Here is a 24,273-nt window from a genome sequence, read left to right on the forward strand (position 1 = left end):
GCTCTCCCCTCTGCTCATGTGCTCTATCTCTCTAAAACAAACAAACAAAAAAGACATGCGTGGAAGATAAAAACAGAACTAGCACATATGGCACCATAAAAGGCACGGAAGAAAAATATATTAATGAGTGTTCCCTCAATAAACATGCAGTTTGCATGAAGTCAACACTGAGACAGACAGATTGATGGAGGGATGGATAGAAAGGAAGATAGGCAGACAGACATGCATCATACACATTTGTATCTCTTTAAATATTTGCATACATTTGTGCCTTAGGGTTTCAAGTCAGTATTTACAGTGAAAACTTCACATACTCAGATTACTTAAATCTTTTAACTCAGCAATAAGTATTATATTTATCATTCTGTGTTGTACACAAAGCATTTAGCTTGTGCTTAAGAACATTTTTCTTTAAATACTAGAATCACTGAAGAAAATCTTGACGCTGACAGACAGTGCAACTAAGAATTATTGAAGGAATAGCAGAATAATTCAGTCATCTTGTACTTTTTTAAAGATTTATTTATTTGAGAATGAGAGAGAGTGTGCCTGAGTGGGGGAGGGGGAGCACAGGAAGAGGGGGAGAAATCCTCAGGCAGACACGCAGACTCCCTGCTGAGCACAGAGCTCCAAGGTGGGGGAGGGGGGCTCAATCCCAGGACCTTGAGATCATAACCTGAGCTGAAATCAAGTCGGCTGCTTAACTGAAGGAGCCACCCAGGCACCCCTGCCATTTCATACACTTCAATGCAAATAGTTAAAATGCTAAGAAACTGCATTTCATTTTTCTTAAGTATTTTTCAATTCCTGCTTAATTTTTAATATGTCCCACGCTTGGTTAATTTTTTAAAATTTAAACCCTTCTTTAATTGAAAAAAAAAAAAACCTGCTACTCAAGCTACATAATAATCTTTCTCAAGGAAAATATTTTATTCCATTCAATGAGAAACAGTATTAAAGAACAAAATCCACATATTCACTAATTTTCAAGAAATGTACTCGACTTCTATCTCTTTGAAAATTGTTTGGAATTAAGAAGAAAGAGTAATTTCCACATTTAAAGTAAGTCTAATAAGTGTGAAATCAAGAGAGAATTTCTTTCAATTTCTCAATGCATGGTCAGCTTAAGTCTCAAAGTTTCCTTTTGAAGAACTTTTGCTTTTTCCTGCTAGAATCTTTAAGGCTTCAAGGAAATACTCATTTGCCAGAAGAAAGGAATTCATAAGAGATCAAATGATTTGATGGAACAGCATGAAATACAGCTACTCCTTCCCAAACCCAGATACAAAGCCAAAAAACTTACAAAGAAAGAATATAGGCACAGCAGTTCACAGAAGATGAGTCCAAAAAAAAAAAAAAAAAAAAGTAAGGTATGTTGGAAACATACTTGCTCAGTACACACAACGGTAATTATTATGATCAAATGAAGGAAAGTACTAAAGCAAAAGAATTACTAAGAAAGTTAAACATGGCAGATGGAGAGTAGATGCATTTGAAAGGATGACAAAACCCTTTTCCCTGCTGCACAAGAATCTGATCTTCTTTTAAAGTTCTGCTCTGCTTTCCTGGTAACTTGACAAGGGAAGAACATCAACTATGATTTTAGGCAATATTTCTGTATTAAATTGCTCCCGGATCGAGAGGAATAGGAATAGAGGAATCCTATCTAATAGTATGCCACAGCTTTGAGCTTAGTGTGGTGACTTTAACTTCATGTACTAGAGGTTGTGTCTATAGGTTTGTTACAAGAGACGTTGGTTCCTGTGGGGCAGAGGATTCTGCCAGAATCTCCATCCCCAAAATATACAGCTCCTTGCTTCTTATATATGAACCATGTAGGTAGTGAGCCTTAACCTCAGGTAATTTTGCCCATGAGGGGACATCTGGCAATATTTGAAGACTTCTTGTTGTTGTTGTTAAGAGAAAAGATGTGCTGGTGGCATCTCAAGATTAGAGACCAGGAATGCCTCCCAAAGCCCTAAAATTAATAGGATAACCCCCACATATAACAAATTATTACATTTTGGGCAGAATACTTCCTTGTTGGGAGTTTGTCCTATGCCTTGCGACATTTAGTGGCATCCCTGGGCTCTATACACCAGATGCCAGGAGCATCCCACCTTCTCCAATCATGACAATCAAACATGCTTTCAGATATTCAAGTGTCCCCAGGAGCGGGGAGTGAGAAGACATGCTGGCAAACTGTGGTTCCAATCTTATATCTGTAAAGTGCATTCAATGTCCTATGTGTCTATGTGAGTTTGAATATAATTGAACCTAAGAAGACCCTCCAGTAGGTTATACAGGAAAGGAGTTTACTTAGGTTAAAAGTTATTAACACAATAGAATAGAACCCCAAATAACATAACGCATGCCAAGACAAAAAAATCTGGGGCGGCATTAAATATCAAACTCTGATACTGGATCAAACAATTGATAATCACTAAAGATAAAAATTGCTAACAATACATAATCTGAATTTCTATATGAATTCTATTTGTTTGCAGGTGGATTGAGTACTGGTTAAATGTAGGTCTTCTGCTGAAGGAACAGGAAGTCATGCCGTCCTCTCACAATACTGGCCTATGATTTCGCACTTCCTGATTAGTTTTATGTACGATGAATGAAATGCCTTTTGACATTCAATTTCTAACATTGTTATCTAACTTCTGAAACGCTTAAGCACTTTTTTTCTTAATCAGAGACCCATGTCTTCTGCCTACTTTATATTTTCCTGTGCACTAAGCATTTTATTGGTCGTATATTATTTAAAATAAATTGATAAAGTCAAAGGCATGTTCATGGGTATATTACTGTAAACTTCAATGCATTATTTAGTTTAATGGATTATTATTATTATCTTTTTGTTTTCATGGGAGAAGAGCATGGTATTTAGAAAATGTCTAAATTCTGTATTTGGGAAGAATACACTTATTTTTGGGTAAGAGGTAAATCCGTTTTTAACTGAGAAAGATAAAAGAGTCACAGAATTTTTATTGTCACACACACATATTTATATATGTGTTTATGGTCACTTCTCTTGGATAATATACTTCCATAAAATGAGAAAGGGAGGAGGTGAGGACAAGATCCTAGGAAAAGAGACAGCATCAACTTTCTCCATTCAAAATGCATTTAATTTAATCACAGATCTAAAGATTTTCAAGGAAAAATGTCTTTCCAGTATTATGGAAATGCTGTAATCATTCACTTGAATCTATTTCTACAGGGGTGGGAATAAGTACTTAACTGACAACATCAATTAACACAAGATTTGGCTGGGTTAAAGTTGGACTACTTTTAATCATTCTACTAAAATTGGCTGGTCCCCGTCCTGCTTCTTTGTATAGATACTAAAAACAAAACTTTTAATGGGTAAGTTTTTCTAAATAGTAAACTATGCTTGTATCTACATTAGGATAGCACCAGAGATACAACAAGGAAAATTCTGAATTTATTTTCTTTACATGATCTATGGACTGGATAAACCTATCTTCTCTCCAGATAATCTGTACTCGATTACTCAATAAAGACATCACATCTGTGTTGTACACAGAGAAGCTCCTTTGAAAGAGAGTTTCAGTTTTCTCTGACAATTTCTTTCGATGGTTATCTACCCTCCTATCTTCTCTGGAAGGGTGGGAAAACAGGGAGCAAGAAGATTGCCTGGGATGGCAGGAGCAGTTCAGCTAAAGTAAATTCATTTTAAAAAGGTTTTCTGGGAGTACCTGGGTGGCTCAGTGGGTTAAAGCCTCTGCCTTCAGCTCAGGTCATGATCCCAGGGTCCTGGGATCAAGCCCCGTGTGGGGCTCTCTGCTCAGTAGGGAGCCTGCTTCCCCTACTCTCTCTCTCTCTCTCTGCCTGCCTCTCTGCCTACTTGTGATGTCTGTCTGTCAAATAAATAAAAATTAAAAATCTTAAAAAAAATAAAAAATAAAAAAAGGCTTTCTGCAGAATAACATACCCATTTGGGAAGTTCAATTTTCAAATATTCAGAAGTAATACAAAAATAAAATGTTTAAACAAATTTGTTTTCAAGGTGGCTCCATTAAAATTCCTCATTAAATCCATTGGGAAATGAGGTAAGATATATTTATATGACATGCTGACTTGAAGTAGAAATTCGAGAGTTTTATTTTATACAGTTTAAATTGTACACCACCTTATAAAACTATTGTTTTTTTCTTTCCAAAGAAGAGATCTTAACTACCTTGGGGAGGGGAAAGGTAGGATGTGAGAAAATAAAATAAATATTAATGTTTTCATAATATTAACATTACCTTAGTGTTCAGTTGATTAATATTTCTAATAACGGTTGCAAACAACAAAAAAAGCATTGCCACTTAATTCAAATAAAACAACACTGTATAATAAATGCTAAGTTCTATTCAAGAATAATTGTTAAAATATGAAAAACAGATGTTTAAATATTATATTCTGAGTAAACTTAAAAGCTTTTCCCAACCCGTATTCTAGTGGAGTATATTACAAAGTTTCCCAGTAAGAGGATAATAATAAGAGTCAATAGACGTCTGGTGTTACCAAGTAGAGTTTTAGTGTTAAACTTTTCCCAAGGAAAGAAGACACTAGAAATGGAATAGTAATCAAGAATCTATCAATTCGACAAGTGAGTTTTGAGGAAGGCGATGATGAAATAATAGCTAATGCTTTTGAAAGAAGTATATCATCTAATGTATATGTTCAAAACAATGTTTTACTTTGAAGTTCTAAGTTGTCTTCAGCAGACTAAACACATATCCAAACAACTATCAAGGAGGGCCTTTTTCAAGTACCAGGAGGCTTTCTAAAGAGGTGAGACTTAGTCAGGACTTGAATAGTAAAAAGAAGTTGAGGAATTGGTGGGAACAGGAGAAGGGAGGAGTAGGAGCCTAGCTAAAGACTCAACATGGAATTATCTTGTCTATAAGACTGAGAAAGGATAGACTGAATATAGACTTGTCTATAAGACTGAGGAAGGATAGACTGAATAAATATGGAAAATAGGAAAATAAATATGGAAAATAAATATGGAAAATAGGTAAGTGGGTTACTAAGCTGGAAGCCCCTTTTGTTGTTCTGCTAATATGTTAAAATTCTTGTGCATTCACTTATAAATTCCTCTGGATAGCCTTTAATATCTTCCTCTGTGAAGGCAATTTGCTCCCTTGTTTCTTTTTTTTTATCAATAGTTACTTTCCCTTGTATTAGCTTTAATCTCCAGTCACAGTTATTTTGCTGTTTAAAAAAATCCAAAAAGTAGTTATGGTCACTCAACACAGTCATTCTATATATCTCAACATTACAGAAAACTACTCAGTAAGTTGTCTAACAATAATAAGCATAGATATTCGAGTATATTCTGATCTGTATTTAACTTTCTTTATAAGGTCCATGATCTTGTAGCTACCAAGGGCAGGCTACCCCAAGATGGGCTACTTTGGCATGAAGATTATTTTGAATTATTAAAAAAACAATCCAAACCTAGCAGATTCAGGATAAACTCTTGACCTCCCCCATCAATTGCCTACAAAGAATTTAGATAGAGAACCTGTCCAGGAAGAGAGTTATCACCATAAATAACTACATTATGCTATAAAGTAGGCTAGGATAGATAGGGAAGAACCTAGTGAGGCCTGTTTGATGGAAGTCCCCTATGTCCCATTGTTTCCCAGTGACCTAACAAACACTGGCTTACCAAATATTTACTCTTTCATCTTCCTGTGAATTGCATTCCTTCTCTTTGAAGTCCCAGATCCCTACCACTTCTTAGTTCCAAATGACAAAGGGACCTTATTTTGCCTGACTGTCTCCAGAATTTCCGAGTCTGTGTGGATTCCCTGTATACATGAAATTACATTTTATTTTCTCCAACTAATCTATATTGTAGGTACAACAAATGAAGATTTAATAATAAAAGTGACATTCAGTGCAGTATATATCTTCCCCAACTAATTTCCAAGAAAATGTATTTCAAAATACACACATTTTACTAAAAGATTTTTAGGTATCTTACATATACATAAAAAAGTATACTTATAGGGGCACCTGGGTGGCTCAGTGGGTTAAGTAAGCCTCTGCCTTTTAGCTCACGTCATGATCTCAGGGTCCTGGGATCCAGCCCCTAGTGCTGGATCCAGCTCTCTGCTCAGCAAGGAGCCTGCTTCCTCCTCTCTCTCTATCTCTGCCTGCCTCTCTGCCTACCTGTGATCTCTGTCTGTCGAATAAATAAATAAAATCTTTTTAAAAAAGTATACTTACATAATACAAATATAAGAATACACCAATACATACAAATGGTCAACAGACACATGAAAAAGTGTTCAACATCACTCGGCATCAGGGAAATACAATTCAAAACCACAGTGAGATAATCATCTCACACCAGTCAGAATGGCTAAAATTAACAAGTCAGAAAACAACAGATGTTTGCAAGGATTCGGAGAAAGGGGAACCCTCCTACACTATTGGTGGGAATGCAAGCTGGAGCAGCCACTCTGGAAAACAGCATGGAGGTTCCTCAAAAAGTTGAAAATAGAGCTATCCTACAACCCAGGAGTTGCATTCCTGGGTATTTACCCTAAAGATACAAATGTAGTGATCCGAAGGGGCACGTGCACCCGAATGTTTATAGCAGCAATGTCCACAATAGCCAAACTATGGAAAGAACCTAGATGTCCATCAACAGATGAATGGATAAAGGAGAGGTGGTATATATACACAAGGAAATACTATGCAGCCATCAAAAGAAATGAAATCTTGCCATTTGCAATGATGTGGATAGAACTAGAGGGTATTACGCTAAACAAAATAAGTCAATCAGAGAAAGACATTAAAAAATATATATATATACCAATAAATCTTGTGTACTTAAAAAAAAGAAAAACAATAATTTCCTTTAGGAAGACAATAGGCATATCTTAGTTCCTTCTTTTAATATATATATTTGAATATATTCCATCCAGTGGTATTTTTATTCAATCAATATTCAATATTTTCAGTATTTTAATGAATAAATTATACATTATTTAATTTTTATTACTCTACTACTGTTACTTTGTTAGGAAATTGTTCTGGTGTTGCTAAATAAGCTCCATACATACTATGATTTTTAAATGATATGAATTAATTGACATATGTAACTATTTTATTCTCAAAGAAGCCATTGTAATAGAATAAATCTGCTTCAGATAAAAATGAGCTGGAAAGTTACAAAAAGAACTATTATACAGTTCCAAAAACATGGAGATGAAATTAAGTAATGGCTGAAAGTTTGAAGATATGTTATAAAAACTTTACATTACACTTTGTAGTTTCATCTAGCAATTTTTAAAAATTTTAGATTAACTTTAAATCAATAATTTTCAAACTTTTAGAATTATATTTGCAACTACCTGTCCTGGCCCATGTCATTTGCAATAACTGGCAATTGTTGAAATTAAAAATATTATAATAAAAAAAAATATATATATATATATTTGGTTTCCAGGAATGAGCACTATGCACAAGAACTCAATAATTTAAACTACTTTATTTTGGTGATTTAGCTACTCTTAACAGGATATAGAATGGCGTAAAATACTTTGAGGCTTCTGTCACTTGTTAAATCATTCTTTATCTACACCTATTAAGAAGAAGCAAATTAACTGGAGATAGTAAATAATTCAATATGTTTTAATAATATGATTGCCTTATAATTTTAATTCAACAGTAGGTAACAATAAATCTCATTTGGCAATTTAGGGCATTAAATTAAATGGAGTATTCCATTATTTATAGACTATGGAGAAATATATGCTATTTATATTTAGACACTAGAATCTCATCAAAGTCCTACATACAACAACTTCTGTGCTCCTTTAGTCCTTTTACCTGGTTATTGTTTAACTGGACACAGTAAAACTAAATAAGGAAAAAGTGTGCCTTAGAGATACCAGATTTTTGTTTTATTTCTTATTTACCATGAAGATCTCTTTTTCATTCTTTTACATTTCAAATCATAAAATTATATATATATGTGTGTATTATGTATATAAAATAGACTGTCCCAGAATTTGCCAATGTAATAAACATTTTAAGAAAGGAAATCATAATAAACTAAAGCATAGAGTTCATGTCCTGAAAAAGGTGTTTCATAAGTGTTAGAATAATCTGACATCTTCACATACTTAAAATACTTTCAGGTCTCACACTCAATGCAACAAGTCCTCAGATACCCCTGAAACCTAAATAATAACAACCATTCATGTAAGAAGCAAGGAATAGGCAATATATATATACATATTTATTCCATTTGTTACCAAACTTACATTTACTCAGCAGGGTAATGAATAGCTATAATGCAAAATGTATTATGCTGAGAATACAAAATATAGATAAGGCAAAGCAAAACTAATTGCTGAAGATAATATAAATACATGCACATGTATGTATGTAGATGTGTGTGTACACGTGTGGGAAATAACTTAGTATTTTATATGACTATTTCTCACACATAGCATGACTGCAAGTTAAGCACAAATGCCATATTATTTTCATGCTTTTAAGATGTCACTATAAAAGTTGGAAAGTTTATCATTTAAAAACTATAAAAATTCCTGCATTGTAAGTTTTGCAGGAATAAGCCTTATGCAGGTTGGACTTGCTAGCAGGAATTACGTGCCTAGAAAATCAACATTTGATTCACTCAGGAATAATCTAGAGTTGTTACCAGTTATTTGTACCTGGCAAAAGCTCAGGCACATAATCGGATCCTTCAAGAGAACTGGGAATACATGAAAGGGAGCTTCTTGAAAGACATGATGGCATCCTTACCTGAAATTGGCAAGGCTATTGGAATCCAGCTGGCTTCTTCGCAGGCCAAGGAAGCTTGCCTCTGAGAGGAAGTGCTGTTAGATTATATTCCCTGTTCTGTGAAGTCATTTTGGGATGCAGATCTTTTTATTTACATTAAATGAACTAGAATTTGCCTATGTCTATTGGTGTCTTTTAGTCAATTACATCCTGTGACACTAGAGACAACCATGCCAGTATTTATTTTCATTTACTACTGCAGGACTGAATCTTTAAATCTTGTGCTGAGCTTAATGTTTCCTATGGGACTTATTAAGAAGTAAAACGAAAAAAAGAAAAGAAAAAATTCACACACACACAGAATTCTGAAGGTTTGAATATTCTGTGGAGTTTGGAGACCTTGGTTCTTAAAACTTTAATTCAAAATTCCCTAGAATCTAATGGATTCCCTAACTTTTATTTGTATCAGAGCTTCCGCAGAGAAGCTCACAGAGCTTCACATCACATCACAGACATCACATCACATCATATCAGATCACATCACATCATATCACAGAGATATGAGTAGAATAACACCAGTAGCCCTAATAGCTTTAGGAACACCAAAGCTTTGCGCCTAACTCCAGAGGAAGCACAGAACTCTGTGATTACCAACAACAGTAAAGTATTTCAAACTGTATCATTTTCCTCTATGGTCACTGGCAAGGTTTTTGTTTTTGTTTTTGAGAATTAAGGAGAAGTTTCTCTTTTTTAAGTCTTTTCTTCTTTATCTGTCTGGAACCTGTTTTCATATGAACCTCCTATCCATGAGCTTATCATAAGTATAAACTGAATGGCTGAATAAAACTTGCTTTCTAAAAAAGCTACACTATTTGGGGGCATCTGGGTGCTCAATCAGTAAGGCCTCTGCCTTCAGCTCAGGTCATGATCCCAGGATCCTGGGATCAGGCCCCATATCAGGCTCCTTGCCTGGTGGCGAGCCTGCTTCTCTGCCTGCCACTCCCCATGCTTGTGTGCTCGCTCTCTCTCAATCCCTCTCTTATTTTCTGACAAATAAATAAATAAAATCTTTAAAAACATAAAAAAATAAAAGTTGCATTATTTGGAAACAAACAAACACACTCATAACAAATTGGAAATCAGCCAAGGCATTTGTCAAATATCAGTTTGCATATTTACAGGACAAATAGCAAATAGGAATCTGAGTTTCTCCAGAATGGAGACAGGGAATGGTTATGCAATGCCCAGAACTTTGCTCCTCTCCCCACAACTCACATAACTCATATACAAATGAACTTGTTATCAGGTCCAAACATAATCCTTCCATATATCAATTATTCTTTCCAATTTAAAGTCAGTTAATCCAATCTGCCAACATCCTTAAATCTAATATAAAAAGAGACATTTTTGGACTAAATTCTATTTTCCATTTTCTGAGTTAGAGAGCCATAGAAAGGAAACAACATCGTTGCTTATCGAAGTGTATAGTTTCATCTAATGCAGTCATATTCTTAAAGACTTTGCCACCACGTATTTAACAAATTGTATATCAATTAAAACTTAGAGCAGTACTACTGGAGTTTGAACAGATTGTGTTTAGTTTGCTTCTTCTCTTTTGGCATTATCTGTACCACCTGCCATCGAAGTTACCAGGGCATCCTCTAATAACCCAATGTCAGGGGCATCATTAAATATTTTTTTTTATACTTAGAAATTTACGTACTTTTAATACTAAAAGCAAATTCAAAGGATACGACATCTACAATTTTTTTTTTTTGGTCAGAACTGTAACAATGATTTCAATACAAATTGTTAAAAATCAATCATATTTAACTCTCACAGTTAAATCATTTTCAGTTAAGAAAATCAAACAAAAATTCAGGACCTAATATTTGAATTATCTCAATACTAGTAGATAATTATGTAATCTACTCTTACAACTTCAGATATGCAAACATAGCATTTCAATGATTAGGTCTCCACAATTTAAGCAAAGGGATGCTTTGAAATAGGTTGATAATTTGGGCAAAGGTGCATGCAATTGCCTGAAGTAGAAACAGGAACTCTGAAAACAAGAGTATGGTAATCTGAATTAGCAATTACTTCTCATCTTTACTTTGCCTCACTGAACATGGCCAGTTTTGAACCATTACATTTGTTGATTCTTTGGCATTAACCAATCATACAATACTGTCATAATTATCTCTCTCACTCTCTCTCTCTCTCTCTCACACACACACACACACTGATACTGTTCTTTTCTATGAGTATTAGCTCAAGCAACAGGCAGATTTAGGGAAAACTATAGTTTCAATTGGCTAGTAACAAAGTAAAAACATTTTATCCTAACCCAATTCCAAAATTCACTTCATTTTACTAGAGGAATAATCACATCCTTTTTTCTCTTGTCTCCGCATGGAACACAAAGAAAAAAAAAATTACTTACACTGCACAATGAGCTGCACCAAAGCTTCTCTTGGCTTCACGTTAAATCCATTGTACTGGCTGGTCTGACATCTGTACATTCCTGACATTTCTCTAGATACATTCACAATCCTCAGTGTTCCATCATAACTCTCCATTTGCATTGACCCATCAGGCATTGCAACTTCTTTATCCGCTCTAGACCAGAGGATGATGGGTTTAGGTTTTCCAGTTACTTGACACTGCAGTTCTATTGTGTCCCCTTCTCTGGTGACCAGAGGTGATTTTTCCTGTGGAACAGTCAGATTGGGTGGAACTTGAAATGGGAAAAAGAAAATTTTTCAAGGTTAGTATAAACTGGTAAAGCATATTCAAACACAGAAAATCATAAGGAAACAATTTCTGCTGGTTGAAGAGGTGTGACAATTCAGATGACAAATACAACAGAGACCCTGGCAGTCAGTGGCACATACTCTCACTTAAAAGAATTCTGAATTGTTTTCCTACAACTCTCTCCAATGAGGTCTTCAAACATTAGCAAAATAAATAAAGCATTAAATTGGAACATGAATGGTCAACATAAGAACAATCTACTCAATGACCTGTCATTATCAGCCATTAACTGGGTTTTTAACATCTGCATTTCACAGAAGAGTGATCCTGCTTGCTGAAAGTAGGATTCAGCTTTTCAGTCTTGTTTCCTATGCTGTTGTCTCTTACCCAGGGATGCTAAAAGAAAGGGATAAGAGACATTATCAACTTAGCTGGCACAGTAAATGAAAGTAATAGGAAAAGGAAAAAGAAGATCCTCTGATATAAAATCAGAAGATTTGACTCTGGTACAGAAACTGTTGCCAAACTGCTAAGGTGAGGGTTTTGTTTTTTTCCCTAACGGAAATGGAAATGGAAGGGAACGATTGACTTACAATGTCACACTCTTAGAATCCACTCACCATATTCTTCTCCTTGGACTTCTAACATTTTTTTTTAAACATTTGCATTTCATATAACTTCCTTTTAAGACATTTTAAGATCACTATAAGTAGTTTGCCATAATTTGCCTCTATTTCTGTAGAATTGATTCTAGGCGAACTTTCCAAAACATTTCAACAATATAAGAATTGTAATTTTTCAGGTAAAGGTAAAATAGGTAAAATATCTGATTTTACTGAAGATATTTATAAGGGGTTCATTTTACTGGAAATTACTTTACTAAGCTGGAGTATATTTATGTTAGGGTTTAGTAAAAAGTATGAACCAGTAAGAGGCAAGCACTACCCAAATTGTTTTGTTACAAACAGTATCACCTGTCCCATTGAAGACTCTTATTTCTTATACAAATGTACATGAAATCCATTGTGTTTGTGCAATAAAGCATCTATCAAAAAAAAGTATGGCTAACTTAGAATGCCAGAATAAGACTAACCAGACTACTTAAATAATTCCATTCTTAGATGTCACGTGCTCTGTTTGGAGGCAGTACCGCATATATGGATAAAAAACAAAGGTTTTACTCTTCCTTCTAGCATTACTGTATTCCAGGGCCCAGGAACAAAAGCAAACATAATTTTAAAATTATTTTTCAACTTACGTTGAAGTATTATTGCTCTTATTACACGTAGAAAAAAATGTATTTAAGTCCAAAATGACAGGAGAGTTAATTATCTTGCTATTTAAGTACCTTCATGTCTATTTCTTTTCATTTAATTCCTTCATCTACTTCTTATTTTCAAAAACTAGTTAAATAATGCATCTTAGAAATTAAAATATATGAAACACTAACCACCACCTTCTTGAAGTAGATACATGCATTCTGGAATTTGGCATTAAATATATCTTCTAAAATTGTTACATTTTAAAAACCTATACAACTAATTTGATTAAATTATTGATTTCTGTAAATATAAAAAAATAAATGATTTCATTAAATAATTTGTCCTTTCCAAAATGAACCACAAGGGAATGATGCAATTCTAAAAAGCAGGATGGGGAAGAAGCCGTAATATTTACTCACCCTCCATGAGAAAGCACACAGAACGACAGCAATAACCTCTGCATTTAACATTAATTATGCCCTACTATGTGCCAGGCATAATTAGAGGTTTTAGATTTTCATTCCCTTGATAATCCTAAGGATCAAATATTTAACATTAAAAATTAACAAATGAGAACACTGAGAATAAGAGAGAATAAATGCTTTGCTCTGAACAAAATTCAAATTGAGACTAATTTATAGCAGGTGGCCAATGTTGAGAGATGACCCCTGTCTCAGTCTCCAGGGCACTATGGCATCTGGAATGAATAACTGGAGTTAGCACTGGGGTCCCCCCACCCCCCCAGCTCATGACTGTTGGGTTCCCAGGGACAAATTGGACGAATCTTCCCGGCCTATCTCTTGGTCACTTTATCAGGGACAATAAAAAAGAGCCAAGGTAAAAATTTGAAGAGGTAAATGACACATACTTTGCAGATCATCTGATCTATTTTAATATGTTATACATTTATATTTATCTTAAATATCTTTCTATCTATATTAGGATATTTATGTATGTCAAAATTGCTTATAAAATACCCCAGCCCAAATATATACCTGAATTCTGACAAATCTTTGTGAAATAAATGAAAATAAATGATAAATAAATGAAAATAAATGATAAAAGATTATTTAATGGACGGTTATTATTTGAAATCTTTCTTCCTCGTCCCTTCCAAAAACAACCCACATGACCCTGACCAACCTTAATCACTCTGAGTATTAAGTTCTTCATTTTTGAAACTAAGAATTTGTACTTTATGAGCTCCAAGGCTATTAATGTTCTGACCATAAACCAAATAGTAGAATGTGAAGGACAGAAGTGGTACTAAATGAAAGTGTTTATTTCCTGACTTAAAGATGAATATTCAAAGACTTTAATTCATTAGGAGAGTCTAATAAAAAAAAAGATGGTGGACTAGTTATATAATTTTTTTAGTTTATCATGCTACATAGTTCAAAAAGTCCCTTTATACATTTATTTATGTTATTTATTTAAGTAAACTTCCTCCATACATAATCAAAATTACAGAAATGTAAGCCTGTTTTCATCTACATTAAAATACAAATAGATTTTTAAAATAAATTAGCCCAGTTTTTGCTGAACAGCAAAGTGCAATTAAAATACAGTATATTTTCCATCTCTTCCATGAAACTTTTAAAATCTTGGAATCAGAGTTAATCTTTCTTTGCATCTTTCTTGGTGAAGAAAACCTTATAACTTCTCAAAGTTTTGATAGCTTCTCCTTCTCCACATTAGATTTTCCATTCTCTAGAATTCTACGGGCAACTCTCATAAATATTACTATACATTTCCCTGTTAAGAGATCTCATACTTTTTTTCCTCATGGATTTCTTTCTTTTATATGTTGATAATACAAATTCTAACTCCATCCCAAGGCTCCTCCAGTCTATGATTGCAGCCTAATTCTATATCCCAAAAGTCTTTCAAATCCCCAAACCTCAGTGCTGTTTAATTTCTTGACTTAGTTTGGTAGTTAATTATCAACACACCTCATCTGCTAACTGAAAGCCATAGAGTTTTCTTTGTTTTACCATCTCCTCTCACCCACCACTTCCAATCAGCTGCATCGGTTCCTCATTAAAATGTCTCTCATAACTGCCTATTTCTTTTCATGGCTATAGGTAGATTGCTTAGTAGAATTCATCATTTTCTCTTTTTGTGACACTATAATAAGTGCTCTCTGTCACCAGTCTACTTCTTTCAGCCTTCCTGCTACCCTGTCAGCAGCTTTATCATCTTAAATGCAATTTTGTTCATGTCACTATGAAAACGACAGTTCTCATGGAGAGTGCTCATCACAGTACTGTTTTAATTAAAAAAAAAAAAAAAGCCTGAATACAGCCTGACAGATTCATTAAATAAATCGTGGTAGAGTCACACAATAAAATATGATGCAGCCTTTTAGATGATGATGTCATAGACCTACATGTATTGATAAAGATGCTCATATTGTTAAGAAAAGCATCTTTGTGAACAGTATGAATAGCTATAACCACTATGATTAAGTGAGTCAAAGATGTTACTGAGCAATCCAAACAGTAGTGTCAAGTTTATATATATATATATATATATATATATATAAAAAGACATATGCCAATGAATGTTAGCAAGGAGCTTCTTTAAGGAAAGAAAACATAGACTTTATATTGTTAGTATCCAGCACTCTATTTCACACGTGATAGGAACTCAGTAAAACATGTTATGCTGAATGTACAAATGAAGACAGGGAGGGAACTGTACACTGATTCAGGGAAGAGCAAGAGGCATACATGGGAAAAATCTAGAGGAAAAGAAAACTCAGAAAGAACTATACCCAAACACTAACAGTGGTTCTCTCTCAGTGTGGAATTATTGATGAATTTTACTCTCTTCATATATTTCCCTTCCTCTTTCACTCTTCTACAACACGTGCAATGTGTATGAGAATATTACGGGTTCTAAGAAGCCTAGAGAAACCTAAGATGTTAATGCAACCTATTTTCCAAAGCTCATCTGATAAAAACTCCACTTCTTAATAACAAAAAATGTATCACCTGGACATGGTAATCTGGATGACATAGTCTGAGAAATGCTCACTTCTAGAACATTCATTCTCTTGCATTTTCACTGACTGGTGAACCTCAGTGCTCTCGAACAAACCCTTCTTTCCTATGTCCAGAATTCCTGGCCCTTGCTGACTTCTAGGAGGCCCTGCCAGCCTCATGTGCTGAGATTCAGCCCAAATATTACCACTTTTGTGATAACTGCTTACCCCCTAGGCTGGGTAGGTTGCTCACTCTTCCTGGCCACGTTATTACACTGGGTACTTGTTTGACCCATACTTTTGGCTTTCCCCCCTCTTTCCTCCCACATCTATATCCTTGAAGGCACACAGTGCCTTCTCCCTTAGGGGGCAGAGAAGCACTCTACCTCTACAGTGCCTGGCTTTCCTGCTTGGCACAAACCAGGAAGTCATGAAATAACTGAAGAAGGAAGGGAGGGAGAGAGGATGAAAAGAGTAAGAAGGTGAGTTAAAAGGCTGTGTATATAATAGAGATAAATATGAGAGACAGAAATCATGAAGATATTAAAACCAAAGCAATAAATCATGAAATGTAGTTCTTCTATAATTAGTAGCCCATATAAGTAGCAGAATCTTCTGAAAAATATATTGTTAGTATAGATTTCAGATGTGATTTCAGATCTTGAGATGTATGTGGGCGTGTGAGAAAGTTGGGAGTCAAACAAGGACTCTTCCAGTTTTTCTTGTCTTTCACCTTTCATTTAAAAATCCGAACAGATACAACTGAACAAAATAAAAAATAAATAAATAAAAAAGAAGATATGATTTCCAAGCTCTTCAAACAAAAATCCGAATAGATAAGCTGTAAATTAAAGGGAACAAAAGGGAAAGAACTAGCTCGGGGACATGCCATCTATCATTTGTCACGATGTTTTTTATATCCTTTCTTTAATCAACAAAATTATTTTTTCCTGAAATATTATCTCCAGTGAAAGCATCAAACTAAGTAGAAAATTTTGAAATGTCTGCACCTTGTAAGATCCACATTTATCCACAGTGTACTCAGTAGAAAAAATTTCCTCCTGGTGAAAACACAAAGGTACATTTTATGACATACAGATTATACATGCCCCGATTTTTATTTTTCTTATCTGAAATGCTACTGTAGAAGATGACATAATCAGAGAAACCTGAAGAGCATGATATGACACCAGACTTTCTCATTCTTTTTTTTTTTTTTTTTTTTTTTTTTTAAAGATTTTATTTATTTATTTGACAGACAGATCACAAGTAGGCAGAGAGGCAGGCAGAGAGAGAAGGGAGGAAGCAGGCTCCCTGCTGAGCAGAGAGCCGGACGCGGGGCTCGATCCCAGGATGCTGGGATCATGACCTGAGCCGAAGGCAGTGGCTTTAACCCACTGAGCCACCCAGGCGCCCCAGACTTTCTCATTCTAAACATAAATACATAGGCAAGTAATTTAAACTGGCTTTCTGTCAACATTTCCATTGTATCACAGACTGTGAAATAAAACAAATACAGAAAATTCAAATGTTTTCATTTCTTCATTAGGAAGGAAGCTGAGGAAATTTAATTTTTAGTCATTACTCAAAAAATGACCGGTCTATTTTCTTCACTAAAAAGAATGCAAGGGAAAGTTAGCCCATCTGAACTGTATGAGAAAATATCATGCTCTCTGAAACAAAGATATCACAATATGCTTATTATGGACTTATCGGCTTAAAACACATACTATTTATAATGTACTTTATTTTTTTAAGATTTTATTTATAATGTACTTTAATAGCAGATATTGAAACAAAAGATATATTTCTTTAACGTAAGAATTACAAAAAATAAGTAATAAGTAGAATTTTCTCCAGAAGGACAACCAGAGTCCCATTTTTAAGAATCCTAAACTATGTATGGTATTAATTTAATTATATATGAATTTTAGGAAGAAAAAGTTATAACACTTATGTATGTTTTAAATTAAGACGTATAGTCTATATTTAAAACACAAATAAAAGACTCAAAAAACATGTGTTTATAAAAGTGACTTCCTAGCGGTCAGAATTCAGGAATTCTCAAGCTGACCAGATATCTATATATAAAGAAATGTAAAAAAGTAAGACTCGGGGTGCCTGGGTGGTTCAGTGGGTTAAAGCCTCTGCCTTCGGCTCAGGTCATGGTCCCAGGGTCCTGGGATCGAGCCCCACATCGGGCTCTCTGCTCAGCGGGGAGCCTGCTTCCCCTTCTCTCTCTGCCTGCCTCTCTGCCTACTTGTGATCTCTGTCAAATAAATAAATAAAATCTCAAAAAAAAAATAGTAAGAGTCCAGTAAATACTGAATTTGTAGATACAACTGATTCAAATGAAGTAAATCTATTTTTTGGTAATCTTCAAAAACAACATGTAAATTTTAAAAATTTACTACAGGCCAGATGTGAGTTTCATCCCTAGTGATCCTTGAGACCTCCAAGGTTAGTAACATCCTTATTTCAGACCACACAGTTTTAAAGAAAAGATATTTTATGACACTCGAGTGCTTTCTCAGTGTCCACATCAACAGTCCTCAATCTCTTCTTTGCTAACTCATTACAGATTAGCTTTGTAAGCATGAGACAGAATGATGAATCCAAATTTCAAAGTTTTGAAAAATCACAAAATAATTTTACATGGATGTAAAGAATGAAATAGTTTATAGTTGCAATAGTTATTGATGGCACATCAGTAATGACTTCTCATAACTGACTACGGATAAGGAATATAAAACATTAACTGAATTTGTCAGCATGCTTATTGTAACTATGCATTTCTCTTCCACTCAAAAAAGTATATTCAATATTAAGTGAGAATAGTATCATTACTTTAATCCATATTTTAAAAACTTCATGCACTAATAGTCTAATCTGAATCTCACAGCTGGTATTAACATACAACTAAGAGTGGGAAAAACTGCCCTAAGGCATGCAACGTGTAAGAATGTGATGTTCTGTGGCCATTGGGGAATATTTATATGACTATGAAAGGGGAAATTGACAATTTCCTTCAACCTAAATAAATTCCAATCCAAGCCTAGCAAAACAGTTTTAAAACTAATAAGCTTGACTCATTTTCTTGATTGATATGTGTCAATTAAAATATTTAGTAAGGTGGGCTTAAAAGATTTTCAAGGTGACAAACTAAATCCAGCATGCTAAAGGCTTCTCACTTATGAATAACCTGCCAATATTTGCTTCCTTTTAGGGATCGTGACTGGTAATATAAAATGTCTGATGAAAGACAGCAACACTCTATAGCTCATTTCTCATTAAAGGAATAAAAATCCCCAAATGGATACTATTGGAAATAATTCCTTTTTGGCAAAATCACAGATATAGAGAATACTTATGTGATTTGTAGCACATTGAATGTTTTCATAGTTGTTTTAAAGTATGCCGAACTTCTCTGAGCTATAGGTTAATATAATATGTAATGTAATATAATGCAAATATATTGAATGCCATGCATCCTTCTGGATTATTTTCCCCCTTACAAATGAATTACTATAACATAACTGATTATGTTATTACTATAACATAATGGATTAGTGTCTCCCCTCCTAAAATGTTCTTCCCCTTTATGCATTAATCTTTAGTAATAAAGTCCTGTCATTCCACCATTCAAATATCTTCAGTAGTTTCTGGGTTCTTGGATAGAGGTCTAAATCCCATTGCTTGTTTTCCCTCTTACCTGCGAAACTTTATTAAGCTACAATGTTTCTGTGAGAAGTTCTCTATTCAATTTAGGCAGGTCTTTGGGTTCTCTTAACATTTTGGCTCATTCCCTTCCTTCCTTCTATCCAGAAATTACTTTACTCTTATAATACCCATCCAATCATCCCGAATTGTTTTAAGGCCCAATTTAAGTTTCTAGTGTCCTTAAGTCTTTTTGAACTCCGTACCTTTTATTTATTTTTCATGTCTCCGATCACAGCATATCTAATTTATTCTATAGATGCCAAGACAAAATGCCCTCTCCTTTCCTTACAAATGTAGCTCAGATGTCCTGAGGTCAGCACCAGGTTTCATCTACTTCCTTGGTAGTTGCCACAGCATGGGACATTTTAGAGTATTTTAGAGGTGCCTGATAAATTCTTGATTGATGGATGGAGCACCAATTCAGAAATGGGAGGAACTTATTAAGAAAGCAAAGCAAGAAAACCATTGATGAATAATCACCTCTTGATTATCAGACTTAATTATAGAGTATATAAATTCCAAGACCATTTTTTTCACACAAGAACACTTTCTATTTTTTAATTAGAAAACCCACAAAAACCCAATTGGTTTCGTTAAAGTTAGCAATTCTACTAGATTTTAATTTGGTCATAGTAATGATACAGGGAGTAAAATATCAGAAGCTTTTGGTAGTATTGAGTAATTTTCCCACGCTATGGCTTTCTTCTATTAGCAGTAAAGAAGAGGCTATTTGGCTCTACAACAGAATATCCCCAGAGACCCATATTCTAAGACTTGTATTACTTACAGTCTTGTGGGTAAATCATATATGAAATAGGCACTTATTTTTAAACATCTCCTTACACCAGATGGTTAGCCTACTGTTTTTGTCCATGATATGAATGCACATAAATACTTCTCCTATCACACTCTGTAAATAAAAACTGCCTTCCCCCCCGCCTTTTTAGTTTTGCACTGACATACAATTTTTTTCTTTTACTGATTCACCTATAATAAGCCAGGAGATGCAAATAAAATAGAATTGGCCATGATTTTGCAAATCTAGCAATAGAACAGGAAGAAAACATATTAAAAACCAACCTGAGATTGAAATACCATGGCATCTGCATTTGGAAATTCTTTGGGGAAATGTACACGCGTACAGACACACATATACATTGCTTATTTTTGAAAGACTCGTAAAAAATCTTATTACAATGGCATTGTTAGTCATTTGAAACATATGGGGAGAGGCAGGATCTTGGCGGATAGCAACTCTGGAGGGTTTAGTATTGCAAGATGGGAGACACGCAGTGCCATTCAATCAGGAAAACAACTTTGGCAGGCAACAGTGTGGCTGTTCCAACTTCCCTCTCCCAGCAGGTGTTGCTATGGCACAAGAATAGTCTCTGAGGGATTCGATAGAACACAAAGTGTAAGATGAAAGAACAAAATAGAAAATCATTCTCTAAGTGGCATTCATATTTTCCCTGCTACACAAACTACAAGGCCAGTTGCAAAGAAACACAGGTTCCATTCTTGCTGCCTCATAAATACGTAAGTGAATGGGAACTTAAGCGAAGGGCTGCTTATGTAGCATTTGGTTAAATGTAGTTTTCAAGTACCTGGGATTGTCAGGCTCTTCATGTAATTTGCTTTTCTGACGTGAGCTTAGAAGGAAATATCTTCTAGAATTATTAAGATAAGTCTATATCAAAAAGATAATTTTCTACTCACCTCTGGAGAAAGACATGAAAGCATACCCTTTTCCCCCCCTGTTTTTAATTTCCCTTCCCTGACTTACTGCATGTGTTTCTCAAGCACTGAAATATAGAAATAACTGGCCACAGATTAAGTATGTAAAGTTTCTCATGTAGAAACCCTTTAAAAAAAACTAAATTAAGAAAAAAACAGGAGCAAGATAGTTCTGCTTGCTAGTCACCCAAATTATTCTAAAATTTTAGCAAGATAGGAGTCTGGACTAGACTGAGAATATTGAAAGAAATTGGGACTGCAAAAGAAGCACTTACTTTTTTTTCTGTAACAACCAGGGAGGTATTCTAAGAGTTAAAACATCAAATAAAGTACTAAGTTCTTTATTAAAATATGAGTAGATTATTTGATAAAGAGATATGCAATCTAAACCATTTCTGGAAGTAGGGGACTAATTCTTCAACTTAACTTTCTGTTATTCAAATTCCCTTTCATTTTTGGTAGGTTTTTTTTTTTTTTAATAATGCAGAGCAAAGCTGGAAAACAAGAGTTATTTGGGTATAAGCAATTGAATAAGAATTTCAACTTTAAAAGTTAAATACAGCATTCTAAACATTTGTTATAGAAACTAAAAATAACAAGGAGAGAGTGTTATAAAATTAACCCAGAGATCACCAATTTCCTGCAGTTCTTATATTCTGTAACATATTTGTGTCCTTGCCTACTTGCTCTTAAAATGGTTTATCCAAATGCATTTATATGTGTGCACTATCTCTTAAATCAATAGCAAACATCCTGGGAATAACAGAAGCAGCACTGCATGTCTGAAAACTTATGTGTTATTTTAGAGCTAACACCAATTCATTTTAACACACCTTTTAGAGCCCCTTCAACAGATAAATATCCTTAAGACCGAGGGCAAGAGATAAATGAAGCCATTTGCTACCTTCAAAAAATGCACTTATGCATTATGGAAATGGATAAATTGGGAAGACCCTTTCTAACTGGTAATTGTTCATAATTATTTTTAAATCAGAAGCCCCTTTTTAGCGGGCATGGAGAGTTTGAAAGAGTTGTGAGTATACAATAATAGAAATTTTACTTGGGTTCAACCCAGGCCACTTTCCAGCTTTGCAATTTTAGGTCATCTTAATCTATTCTCTTAATCTGTATAGAAGCCTGATGAAAAGGAGAATTTAATGATAATTTAAGATACAATGGCATAATGGATGCTAGAGTATTCCCTGAACCATGAAGTATTTTGAGTTGTGTAATATTCTTGTAAAGAGCAAGGTTCAGGTCTGGAAGCCTACATTCAGATCCTAACTCTATCATCTAGTAAGTGTATGACATTGGGAAAGTTCTCTAACCTGTGTCTCCCAGTTTACTCTAAAGAAAGTGACTGTAATAGTAGCAACTTCACATTTTTTAGGACTGAACAGTATAATATACATAAAATATTAAGCACAAGGTCTAGCATATAGTAAACACTCAATATATGTTAATCATTATGTTTTCTTATCATTGCCCTTTATTGGTGTGATATCAATGACTACATTCTACTGTTGTACATATATTTCTATACTGAAGGCAAAGGTCTTACTTTATTCATACCCATGATGTCTCAAGTATTGGACATGGGTATACACAGGGCCAAAGAAATATTTTATAAGTAATATATTATATTATATATATATTTACATATGTATAAATAAACCACATTGCCATTGTCATGTGTTTTGGAGATATATATGCATTTCTTTTCTCTTTTCCTGGAAACGATCAAGACCATTGGATATATATTCATTTCAGATGAAAACACTATTTGAAAAAGACAACATTTTGGAAAGGACAGGAATGAACTTTTAAAAAATCTGAATAGAGGTCTCCCCCACTGCCATCGAAGGAAAGAAGGTAGCAAATTTCTTTCATTAGACACAATAATTTGATCCATGTGTTTGGATATTAACCTAAAATGGCACGTAATACAGATATCCCAGCTCTCATTCTATTTCTATGAAGTAAAGAGGTTCAGACATTCCTAAATACATCTATTCCTCCCTTATGAGGATGACAAAATGTCAGTGCTGTCCATTTTCACAAAGGTCAGGGTGTTGCCATGAAAACCACGGACTGGTAAGTAAAAAGGAACTGTCTGATCATGTTAATTATGTGACTGCTTTCCTGTGGATGAAGGAATTCTAAATTAAAAGGATAATAAGCTATAAATTATATATCAAATGCATTTTATGAAAGCATAGCAAAAGAAAGATGCTTTAAAGCAATCCACAATTTATTTTACTTTCTAGAGCAGCAACTGTTGCTCACAGTGGTAAACTCTTCAATGCAGAATGGCTAGAAAAATCAATTTGCTTCTATAATAAAAAGGCCATTTGTCTACTTGTAGAATCCATGTGACATTGTTAGGCCCCTTATAAATGTTCACTCTGGACAATGCCCGTGGTTTACAAATTCCCTAATTACACCACTGATTGTGTATCACTGACTATGCCTTATCCTATGAAAATAGACACTACTGCCATATTAATAAACATTTTGACATAAAATGAAGCTGGCTCTTTCACACTTTGTCAAGAGCAAAATGAAATAACCAGTGAACACAATGTTCCATCAACAGATCAAGGCCACATGTTCTTTAGGGCAAACGAGGTTTAATTAACAGATCTGTTAGTAGGTAACTAACTGGTCAATTAAAAAATAGGAGGAGGGTTGTTTTTTTTTTTTAATAACGCCTGAATACTTTATGAACAAATACTCTACCAATGCATGATCACATTTTATGATCCCTTCTGGCAGTCTGTAGAAGTATGGAATGATACGATAAAAATATGAGCCTAATTTTAAAACCACATAAAAACTCATATAATGCTATTGATTGGAATGATACATAACTCATTTTGAGCTAATATGTGAGTGTAAATAGAGTTTAGTACCATTTTATTAATAGAGTTTTACATTGCATTTTATTCCTAAGCAAGGATATTTCTGCTTAAATGTCAACTAAATATATTTTGTTTACAAGTATTATTTAGACAGACTTGGTGA

General features: G+C 34.3%; 1 protein-coding gene across 1 annotated transcript in view; it reads right to left on the bottom strand.

The window, feature by feature from the left end:
- The window catches only part of MDGA2 (MAM domain containing glycosylphosphatidylinositol anchor 2), an 857,254-nt gene that overhangs the window by 209,581 nt on the left and 623,400 nt on the right, over positions 1-24,273 (bottom strand). Inside the window, exon 8 of the mRNA XM_080808952.1 lies at positions 11,237-11,530. Coding sequence (XP_080665078.1) covers positions 11,237-11,530 — 294 coding nt within the window. The remainder of the gene's footprint in view (positions 1-11,236; positions 11,531-24,273) is intronic.

Source organism: Martes martes, assembly GCF_963455335.1.
Source record: "Martes martes genome assembly, chromosome: 7".
NCBI lineage: Eukaryota > Metazoa > Chordata > Mammalia > Carnivora > Mustelidae > Martes > Martes martes.